At 36.1% G+C, this 12,150-nt stretch overlaps 1 protein-coding gene across 1 annotated transcript in view; it reads right to left on the bottom strand.

The window, feature by feature from the left end:
* LOC104366730 (cadherin-7) overlaps positions 1–12,150 on the bottom strand; it is a 92,264-nt gene that overhangs the window by 49,375 nt on the left and 30,739 nt on the right. Inside the window, exon 3 of the mRNA XM_033010692.2 lies at positions 3,494–3,788. Within this exon, the coding sequence (XP_032866583.1) occupies positions 3,494–3,788 (295 nt within the window). The remainder of the gene's footprint in view (positions 1–3,493; positions 3,789–12,150) is intronic.

Below are 12,150 nucleotides of genomic sequence, written 5' to 3'. Positions count from 1 at the left end.
CACAAATCCTTATCAATTGAATTGTAGCAACATTAGCAAATTAAAAATAGACCTTTTAATGTAGTCAGCTATTAAAGGCAGAGACTGATATCAATTAATGATGTGTAATATGTGTAATACACAAAACAATTCCATTATGGTATCATATTTCTATGTCATAACATCTGTTACTAGAAATATTAAACACCTTTAATATCAAGTTATCCATAAAATCTGCTTAACCCTTACATGCAACTGTCCGGCCTGTTTTTTCTCCATACCATCTGGTATTTCTGTGCTTCTGCCACTGGCAGAACACCCAGAACTGATGCAGCAATTCCTCCCACAACCTTTCTCCACCAGGAGCATAAAGGGGGAGAGACAGCACAGCACCTGAAGGCAGGTTCTACCCTCTCCATCTCCTCCCTCTCTTACCACATCTTTGTTAGGTTGCCTTCACTTAGAGACAAAGCCCAAGACTGGTCTCAGCCCAGTAGAAAGGTCAGAGAAATTGAAGCAGAGGGGGCTTGCAACTGGAGAGGCACACTCTAACTTCATTCAGGTTCTCAAAACCCACTACCCACTTGTACCAAAGATTTAAGGAAGATATAATGTTTTGTTTGTTTGTTTGTTTGTTTTTTTCCTTTGGTATAAATATTAAATGTTTCTATTCAACTCAATTAGAAATAATAAATATGACCAGAAAGACATTTGTTGTGCTGGGTAATAAACAAAGCTGTTGATATGTCTAGAGAGTAAAGAAGATTAAATAAAACTAAAACTATGTTGGGTATTGGAATTTTTATCCCCAGTTCTCTTGGCTAAAATCCAAACAGATAAGTATCTCACAATAGCTATTTTGTTGATCAACATCATAGGAACACACTTTTAATACTCTTTTAACTACAGTTTGCAATCTTTTTGATTGAAATATAACACCACTTGATTTTTTAAGTAAGAGACATATTTAAAAAAAAAAAAAAAAAAGCCCTATGATTTCCAGATAAGCTATATCTTTGAGGTTTTTGTTATGAATAGATTAACAAGCCATCAAGATATTTACCCTATCCAGAATAATCAATATAGTTGGGCCTGACCCAAATATAATTTCAAACTGACCTAAAGTAATTTTAGATAACAGAAAAGATTGACTTCAATTAGCCTTAGATAATGTCCTAAAATATTTGTCAAATAAAATATAAAATCATTATACTTGCATAACCACCCTTTAAGTTAAAGGTTATAGCTCTCCTAGCTTTATAGTTAATTTGGGTTTATAATCCTATGTTCTCTTTCCTTTTGTTTAATATCCAATTAAAAATCTTTGTCATGGATATAAGTTTAAACAAAGTAGGAGAGAGATACTTTGTTTCTCCTCAATATTTCATGAATGCTCTAGGTGATTAATTAAAATTTGAGTTATAAGAATAAACTATGAATCAATGTGACTGTGTCAGACAAATGCCACACAAACATATCATGATAATCCTTAATTCAGTAACAATTCAGTATTTGGTAGTTGTGTGGTACAAACTATTAAGATGTTTAAAACGTACAATTACAGAAAATTCGTGAAGATGAAAGTGCCCTTAGTTGACACAAATTCCAGAGTGCACAAGTCTCAGTTAATGATTTTGCACAATATTCTACCTGAGTTGAATACATATTGGTGCTACAGTCGGTATGGGGGAGAATTTATTTCAGTCATTTAAATGGTAAAGATTCAACAAAATATGCAAAAGCAGCTCATTTTGAAAAATAGTCCTTATGTTCTCCACTGCAAACTGTGTACTCCCCACAGATTGATTACCAATAGGTTTTTGGAACAAATGGAACACGCGTGAGGGGTAGAGGCATGGATTTGTGTGTAGGTAAACCTCATGTATCTGTAGTACTTGTCCATATGTCAATATTCCAGTACAGGACAAGACAGAGGTAACTCATGCAAAAGGGAAATGTGGAGATATTGCTTTTCAGGGCAAAAGAAAAAGGTGCAAAAATGTAATCTGTGCTGCAGGCTACAGCCCACTTAAATAATCTAATTGTAAAATATAAAAACAAGGTTTTTTTTTAAAGATATATTTTTGTAGAACATATTTCTGAAGTGCAGAATATTTAGGTTTTACAGTCAGATTATCTGATTATCTCTGTTTTTCCAAAGTGCAGCGGTAAAAATTTCTCAGCAATGTATAACAACTTCATCTCCTACTTGATACTCCTCAAAAGCTGTGGCGTCCATCTTTATTTCCGAGGCTACTATTACCTCTTCAGCCATCCACACAGTGTTTGAGTGACAATGAACAAATGCCAAATATCAAATGAGAAATAATGCCTATGTTCACTGCTTAGTAAAATAAAGAAATAGAAAACTCATTAGCAATGTTTTACTTACCTCCTATTAGCTCCTAAACTGAGTTTCAAATGCAAAAGCAATGTTGACTAATGATTGCTGCAGGGCACTTAGGGAAGATTCTTTTACTCTCTCTAGTTCTAATTTAGAGGCACTGTTTAACATCAAAAAAACACAGGAGATGATATTGAGGAAACTATAGCAAATTCTATATGGGCAGACTTATTGTAAGAGTATCAAATTTTGATATGGTTTAAAATCAGTGAAGCAAAGAAAATCATAATTTCATTCACCATATAACTCCCTTAACTTGAAGCGAGACTTCCCATACGCATATTTCCACTGAAATAGACTAAATTCTTCTGCTTTTCTTAGCTTCGTACTTGCATTTATAATTTCAGGTTAAGTGAAAATTTACTAAAATATCTCTGGGCCAAACTGCTGTCTGGTCTGAATCAGTCGGTTTTCAAAGGAACAGTGGCACCTGACAACAGATGAGCTTTTGGTCTCTTTGAAATGGAGTGGATTTGATGCTGAAATTCATCCTGAATTCAAACTCAAGAAAAAATAACATTTCTTCTTTTCCAACAGAGGGTTTGAAGCCTCTAAAAGACATTATTTTCTGATTCCACTGGAATTTTGAAACTGTGTCAAGCTTTACTTCAGTCCCTGCTGCTTTTATATATCTTCCAGAGAGCTGGACTGCAGTATTAGAAAAGATATACAGTAAAATGTTTCTGATATATACAATGGTTACCAAAAAAATTGATACTATGCACTATCAGGAGTTTGAAGAGTTTGTTAATAATGGATTTTATCTGAACAAAATTAGATATTATTGCCTCTGAGTACCATACCATAGGTGTGAAACTTACTGTTGTTAATGAGAAGTATCAAACAAAGCCTTTGGGCACTGGAATGAGAAATACACCATAAAATGCTTCTCTGAATTCATACATAGCTATTTGAGTTTCACAACATTTTTGAAAGGGTAAATACTTAATCTAGCATGTTATTTCCAGTTAAGGCTTGAAATATCTAACTGTTGCAGGTGCCTCATAGATAATTAAGTAGTTTAGTGTGATACAGTAAAAAATAATGAAATTTTTAAAAAGGCAATAGGAACAAATTTCCCAGAACACCAACAGTGTATTTTACACTTACCCACAGGAGACATCTCCGGAACTCCAGCAGTGTAAGGACCATCCAGAAATTTTGGCTCATTGTCATTGATGTCCTGAATCTTAATGACGAATTCAGATTCTGGTTCCACGGGTTTATTAGTCAGCCTATCTAGTGCTTGTGCTCGAAGCGTGTAGTAGGCCTGCTCTTCTCGATCCAGTCTCTTTGTAGCATGAATATCCCCTGTGTTCTCATCAATAATGAAAATGGAACTTGCCCCTTCGCCTGACAAGATGTATTTGATGGAACCATCTCCTTTATCAACATCAGAGTGAAGCTGGTGAAAAATTGATGAGAGATGAGATTAACTTACAAGAGAGTCAGTGGCATGGAGATATGTAAAAATAATTCTTATGTCGAGCAGTAGTACATGAAATTTTATTGTTCTTGGAAAGATAAGCTGAATGTTTATCATGCACAGCATGTGAGGGACCATTAGAATCTGTCAACTTGCTCTTTTGAGCAAGATAATTTCATTCCTTCCTGAAAACAATCTTGTTTTCAAAACCATTTGATACTGTCTTATAGTCTTCTCATACTAGTTTTACACAGCCACAGATGTACACACATATGATTATAACTGTGACTTTATTCCTACCTGAATTAAACTACATTGTTGGTTTCAGCTTATTATTCTACTAAAGTGTGAGATTTCAAACAAAAGTCTCTATAAACTGAATGTCAGTGTGTGCTTGCTCCTGTTCTTGTATGGAAAATGACATACTGATTTTCTCAGTGTGTACTGTGTAGAGAAGTAAAACATAACAAATGAATTAAAATGGATTGGTTAATAGATTGCTCACTACTATCTGATGGGCTGGTAGCTTCACTTCCATAATGTCTTCCATTATCTAACTTCAGAAAAATGCAGAGATTGAGAAAGACCCAGAAGTGTCCTGGCACTGCCTGAACTACACAGCATAGAAAGTCAGGTGTAATTTCCCTGGGACTACTTGTAGCAGGCCCAGAACAAATGTACCTCAGCATGTCAAAATGTATCTTCCATTAGAATTGCAAGACAGATTTAGAGAAAGAAACTTTCTTCCTTATTGCACAAGCTATTTCAACTTATAGAGCAAGATTCCACATTTTGTAACTCTTTTATGTCTACTGATTCTCACCTTCCTGTTACAAAACACAGACTCAAAAAATTCTGGTATACTTTTCAAACTTTTATCAGCAATGTAATTGATATGGTTATCACATTAAAATAACAGACACATATGATACATTTAATATGGTATAAGTGAAAAGAACAACAGTAAAATTCAAAGTACTTGCTTGTTAGAAAGTGGATTATTACTTGTAAATAGCTGAGGACAATATTAAAGATGTTCAGATTCTTTATGTCTCTTGGCTACTTCATACCTGTCCCAACTCTGTGTCATATTGAGTTTGGAGGTAACTGTACTGTCATCATCGTCATCATTTTCTCCACTAACATTTTTTTTCCCTCATCTGGGAGTATCACTGAGATAGTAATCATTTCCAGAATACGTGCAGAAAATTGCTATCTCAGGCATAACTTAGCACAGCTGCAAAACCTTTTCCTATTTCAGCTGGGAAGTATTCATAATCAGTATTGAATTTTGCAGCTGGATAAAAAGCTGCCTATTTCTTACACATTATTTCACTTATACTGTCTGGATATCTCATACTTACGCAATTACAGTGCACTCCTCTCTTTTAGAACAGATCTTTGGACTGCATCACAAAACAAAGGTGTCTAAAACAGAATGGCTACATTATTTCAAAATATGTCTTATCCTTATTCTGCTGCTACCTAACTCCTGAGATACATAAACAAATCTGAGATTTCTTTGGTGGAGTTCCCCAAACATTTAAAGTCCTACTTCTCAGCACACTCAGGAATAGTCAGTGCTGACACAATGCTGACATAGATCAAGACAAAATGTATCTCACATCCAGGCTCCTTCTATATCCGCAGCACTGCATATTCCTCAGCCCTAATGGCTGGGGATTTACTCAATAAATCATACCTCTGTTCATCTCACAAATCTGATAGTTGTGGCTCTTGCTGCTTTTTCAAACTTGACTGGAAAAGTACTCATCTTTCCTACAGAGGAGCAGTACCCTGTGCAGGTAAGAATCTTTCAGGCTTGTGTTTGATTTTGTTTTCTTTTTTTTTTTTTTTTTTTTTTTTTTTTTTTTTTTTTTTTTTAATCTCTTTTCTTTTTCTAAGACCTACTTCAGGGTGCATAGGTCTCCTATGTGTTAGAGGCACTGTGTGGGTTCCCCTACATAGCCAGAATCCTACAGTCCAGGCTGAAATACTAAGCATCACATTACAGAAGATCTGAAGTTATGGGATACAAAGATTCAATGCCTTTGTCTTCCTGAAGTGATCAAGTTTTCTCCATATCCCATATTCTAGCAGAGCATTGGTCTTTCTGTGGTGGCTAAGACTCTCCCATTCTCCCTGTAAAAGTTATTCCACCTTTTGTGCTGTACTTAAGGATGTGCTGGATGAGAAAAGCAGATGACACCAGCATACCCAGGAGTTTATCAGGCAGAGAAGTCTTCTGAAGGTTAGAGATGTGCAAGTAGATCTCTTCAGGCAGAGAAAGGAAGGGATTCCATGTCTCAAATTGCTGAGAGCAACATGGAGTTCTCTCATAGGGGTGAAGCCATGTCCATCAGCACACCAGAGCACAGCACTCACACCGGGGTCTCATGGTGAAGGGCTACACAGCCTCTCTTTCACCTTGTATTTATATCCAACTTTGTCCTAAATAACTTTGTAACAGTGTTTTGAAATAAAAGAGACCTTCAGGGGAGAGGCCAGAAGTGTAAAACCTCAAAGATGCAGTGAGTAAGGCTTTCACATCCCAGAGAAAGAAGAAATTTTGTAGCTTCAGCATTTCCCATTTACTCACTCAGTGGCCTACTGATTAACACATTGTTTTTTAAGAAGTCCCACTCTGAGGTCCATAAATCTCCTCATGGATCAAACTACAGTGGCTGGTGCCCTGGAGTGAATTGCTGAATAGAAACCACTTTTTGGAATGATGCCTTGGTAGAAAACTACTACCACACAGATTAGTAAAGTGATTAGTGCTGACCTTTGCCTCTCCAAGGTCGAGGCTCTGGAAGAGCAAAGTTACTTAAACCTTTTATTAAAACTTTGTTCTACTAAGCCTTTAGAAAACAGTGTTGGCCCATACTTAAGTTAGTAAAGCACCATTTTCTACTTAAACCCAGGAAGTTGATATAGCTCAAGATTTTAGTTTATCTGTGGAACTATAGTACAATCAGTTCTGTGTAAAGCACTCTAAAGAACGTTTTCCAACAATTTTATGTGTATTTTAGTGTCAGTCTGAGATAACTTAAAAGTACAATGCAAGAGAACAATGTAAAAATAAACTCAGTTGACAGAATCCAGATGTATGTTTGGCGCAGTTTTCAGATCACCTTTATAATCCTTCCAAGCAGTGATCTTCAAAGTCATTCATGTAGAGGCAGCAGTGATTTGTAACTAAGAACAAAATTTTTGAATGCAGCAGTCCTGTATATTTACAGCTCTGCTGCTACCAAAACTGATTTCAAATTATCTGTACTTCTAGCTCTTTTCCTTATAATGTTGGCTTTAGAAAACAATTGCATGGGGTTTTTTGTTGTTTAGGGAGTTTTGGTTTGGTTTGGGTTTTTTCCCTTAAGTAGTACACTTAAGAATGAGACCTTGTGATTAATTTGTCAACAATTTTATAGAATTATATTAGTCCTCAGAACAGTTATATTTTACAGGAAGCCTCCAGAAAGCATCTATGGTGGTGTTATCTACTAGCTTGTCTATCACTCCTCCCACTTTCTACAGAGACATTCATGTAGGAGACAGAACTGTAGCTCAGTCTGTAGCTGCACATGGGAACTATGACTTTAGAAATAGAGAGGATCAAGACAAAAGCAGTTTCAAATTCTTGCTTCAAGAAACATGGAGGATTCAAGGATTCACTGGGTATATCTCATCCGATCCCATTCTGGAACATCACAGACAAATATTCTTTCAGTAGTTTGCAATAGAAATTGTAAATAAATTTTCTCCCTCTGTTTTCTGAAAGAGGAATTATATAGACAAAGATGGTTGCATACTTCCAATTCATTTCGTTCATTGCCTCCTCCATGCAATATCCATGATAGTCACTCTGCAGTTTGCCTTGGCTTTCAAGTAACCTTATTTCCAGCATGAGATTCATGATCCAATTATTATATGCTGATCCTATTGTTTCTTTGTTACATGTCACAGATTTAACCTGAAGATTTTAAGAGTTTTGGTGTTTAAATGTTTTGATGGTTTTGGTCTTTTAAGAGTTGCGGCTTCCCCATCTTACACCATCAACAAGAAAGAGTACATGAGAACAGAAAAGTGAAGCAGTAAATTTCTGCAGGGAGATGATACACTTTTAACAGAGGGTAGCTTCTAATGTTCTAGGAGAGTTAGCAGAGTTAACAAATCTAAAAACAAAAGCCACACAAGCCTTGTGAAAGCAGAGAGGGGCAGTGCGTATAAGTGCATTTATTGTTTTTTTTAAAGATAATTTACTGAACGTCCTCTACTGTCTCTGAACTCTACCTAAAAAGAGGGCACTCATATCTTAAGCTCAACTCCTAAGACTCCCCTCAGTTTTAGAAAATTCTTGTTTGTCTATGTGTGAGAGAAGGAAGCAGTCAGCTTCATTCAGTAGCAAAGCCACTATTACCTTAACTCCTTTAATGAATGCAATTTTGTCCTCACATTTTTTGGCCCTGCAGCAATATAGCTTAGTATAAGGTCTTGCCTAATGCTTCTATATTTATGTGGCCCCTTAAAATGATGATTATTCTAGGTAAACCTAAATAATACATTTCCTTCAACTTTCCTCATACTCAATAATTTCTGAATTTTTTCTCATTGAGGGTACAGACCTGTACAAAGATGACACCATTTTGTGTCACTTGCCATTAAAGTATGCTAATGCAGTATTTTCAATAGAGAAGGACATTTATTTTTATCAGCAAGCGGAGATACTGCACTGCTTTAAAAGTGTTTTTTTCTGGCCACAACCAACCTGTTTGAGGCCCGAATGAGAAGTCTGTTATTTCAATGATTTTCAGTTCAGGCTCCTGTAAAGCAGGTGCAATGTTCATATACCTCTCTTGTCTGTTTTTCCTTCCCCAAAGATTTATCTTTGCAGTGGTTCCTCCCTGTGGAAGCATGGCTAATATTTTATTGCAGAGTTTACAGACTGAGGGTGCAGAAGAAAAGCATGGGGAGAACCTGAGGAGCAGCTGGGTTTTCAGCACCAACAGGGCCACATACCACATTTCTACAATGTTTAAAGGCCTCACAAAGACATTACTTACTAATACAATTGTTGTTTGCTATGAAATTCTCACTGTTGTAAACTGTAACCATACTCCAATATCAGCAACTTAAGACACCTTTTTAAATTTTCTTTTCAGTCTCATTACAGAAGTCATGTGGGTAAGAAACACATTCTTCAACATTTTATTGGTATCAGCAGAGTCTTGTGATTCACACAGCAGACTTCATACCCAGGCACTAGTGAAAGTATTTTTCATCAGGTAATGATTTTCTTATAAAAGTCTTTTTTTTCCGAGAAACATTGAGAAAGTGATAAAGGAGCTCCTGCAGGGCTTTTGTTTGCTTTCAGCTTTATTAATTTATGTAAAACTATAGTACAAGCTTGGGCTCAGAAAGAAATATGCTGGTCTATGTTCTGTGCTTTCGGCATAACAGATAATACAGAGGACAAGAGATCAAGTCAATATAAATAGCTATACCCAATATTTTTAATTAGAGTTTGAAAAGAAGGAATACACTTGTAATGCTGCCAAAGTTTCCTTGTCTCAGCAATGTTGTCAGTATAGTAGGGAACCAGCATGGACAATAGTGCCACAGTGGCACAATTTGCCACTTTGACTCACTCACCACTCACAATTTCATGTGCTATTTTGTCACCTCCAGACCTTCTCCTTGTCAGGCAAGTTCAGATAGTCACGCAGGAATACAGGAAGGTCTCATGCTGTAGACCACAGTAGAACCACATTATATTTATCTAACAAAAGCCAGTAAGACTAAACAAGAGTTCTGTTCTATGTTGATCTAACCCCAAAAATTGTTTCTAGAGTGCTCAGAGCTGACCAATGACTTAAGAGCTGATGAGACAACCAAAGTCCAAGACATTCTTGAGATCTCTTCAGATCCAGCACTGGCCTTATTGGCTGCCTGAACTCAGACTGCCTCTGAATCCTCTTTTGTCTTGCTACAGGTAATGCTAGAGTCCTACGAATGACTAAAAGCCAATATGTCTACCCAGCATCACCACAAAAACAATGAGATAATGGTAAATTACATATCACATGAGAGCATTTCACATTCAAGGTAAAACAAGGACACATCCTTCTGGGAGTACCAGCTGTGTCATTCCACAGCTTGTCCTTAATAGCCCTCCTGTAGGCAAATTGTATGTCATTTGGTATATTTTGACACTCTGAGATCTTCATATTCAACAGTGTATATAAAGCCAATGAGAACAAAGCTCCATCTAAAATCAAGGTATCCATGCAGGTGTGTGATTAAGAAAATATAGGATAAGAGAGAAAATAAATAAGGAGGATAAAGAGCAAAGAGAGGAAACTGAGTTTAAAAAATAAATAAAAAATAAAAAGGTAAAAAAATTCACAAACAAAAAAAACAAAACTGGATGAGAATGTGGACACGTCTGAAGGACCAGGAGAAAACTAGAATGGGAAACTGACTGATGAAAGACCTCAAATGGATGTGATGAGGCAGAGCAGGTGAGGCAAGAAGAATATAAAAGAAGACATGTAAAAGGAAGAATAACCAGTTAAAATAGGAGAAAACAACAAGGAAAAATCAGAAATACAATTGAAAGAAAACACTGTAGTAGTAAGTGGAGCTGATCTTCAGTGGCTAATCAGTGTTAAGCAAGAATGGTATTTAAGAGTAAACCTGTATAGCTTTACCAGTATCTTCTTTTCATACTTTGTTTAATGCAACAGGAATTAAAAAGGCTGTTAACCTGAATCTAATAGGGTGTGATTTTACTGGGGGAATGTATTACTACTACTCCAAGTTCACAAAAAAAAACCTACTGTGGAGGAGGATTAAAAAAAAAAAAAAAAAGAGTGTGCAAATTATATTGTCATTGGTTTTTAAAGTGCTGGAACCAGAAAAGCAAACATAAGAAACATGACATGGGCAAGAAGAGTAGCACAAGTGTCAGATTGTTCAGAATGAACTAGGCATTATTCTTTAAGAAAAAAAATCCTTATTTCCCCTACTAATGTAGCTTCTGAACTATTTTTTTGCTGATACAGAATATATATTTCTGTGCCTATGAAATTAAAAGACAAATAATTTTTATTAATTTACTCAAACTTATTCTTTCACATGATCAAATTTGGAATAAGAAGCTAGGCTTTACTATCCCCCCCTTCCCCTGTGTTTTTTCTCCAGTAAAATATTCAGAAATATTGGTGGATGAGTTTAGTGAAAAATATATAGCCCTGATATTCTTAAGCACTCCAGGAGAATAATAACCTTATCACCTCAGCCACATGAATTGAAGTGAATATTTAATTTTGCCAACCTTTTAAAAAAGTGGGGTGAAATGGAAAAGAGAACAGTGAGACTTCTTAGTTCCTTTATGGTTATTGTTTAAACAAAATTCAAAATAGAAGTACCAAAATTCTAAAACTTACAATTCATAATCTTCTAGTTAGTATCTAAGTAAGCCCTCAAGGTTTCTAAGTAGAAGACAAAGTTCAGATGAAACGTTCCTCTAGGAATAAGAGATACTGTCATCTAAAGGCTAGTGAGTTGAATAATTAATAGGAAATGCTGAAAACTGGATGTGATAAGAGCAACCATGTTACATTTTTATGACATTTTTTCTCTTAATAACACTCAAGTGTGACTATAGTGTTCTGTCTTTCTGTGTACTTCTATAATTTAGCTCTTTATACAGCCAGTGACACAGTGACTGTATATAGTTATACAATGTATGCATACATTTAAGTGTATGTATGTATATGTACATATACACACGCTTACACACACACACACGTATATTTCTTAATTTTGTCCCCTTCCAGTCTCTACAGATGCTGTGCTCACAAATCTGTGCCTTCTACACACACACACACACACACACACACACCAGTTTTAATAAAAACATGAAATGCCCTGTGGCGACAGGGAATTGTGCAGCCAGCCCATTAAGATTAATGCAGCTACAGGAGGAACTCAGAAGCAGCTGCTGCTGTAGATGGAGCTGAGTGAGCATATGTAGCCGGCTGAGTATTCTTGAGGAGTTTTAATGGGCCATCATCATGACATGTCACTCTCTAAAATGACTATTTGTCATTCACACTCTTAAAAAGACAGTTTGGCAGCTTTGGGAGGTAAAAGCCATCTGTATGCTGCACATCATCACGTACTAATTGCATATTTATTGGGGGTGGGGGGACAGCAATACTGTATTGTAGCACCACCAAGAGCCTGCAGGCAACATAACATGTTCAGCATAGAAATGGAAAAAAGAGACCTGTTTTCCCTTCACACACACTTCAAGCTTTTTAGAAATTATCTTGAT

This window comes from Tyto alba, unplaced genomic scaffold (assembly GCF_018691265.1).
Source record: "Tyto alba isolate M040663 unplaced genomic scaffold, T.alba_DEE_v4.0 Super-Scaffold_27, whole genome shotgun sequence".
In the NCBI taxonomy this organism is placed as follows: Eukaryota; Metazoa; Chordata; class Aves; order Strigiformes; family Tytonidae; genus Tyto; species Tyto alba.
This window is presented reverse-complemented; position numbering and strand designations above follow the sequence as displayed.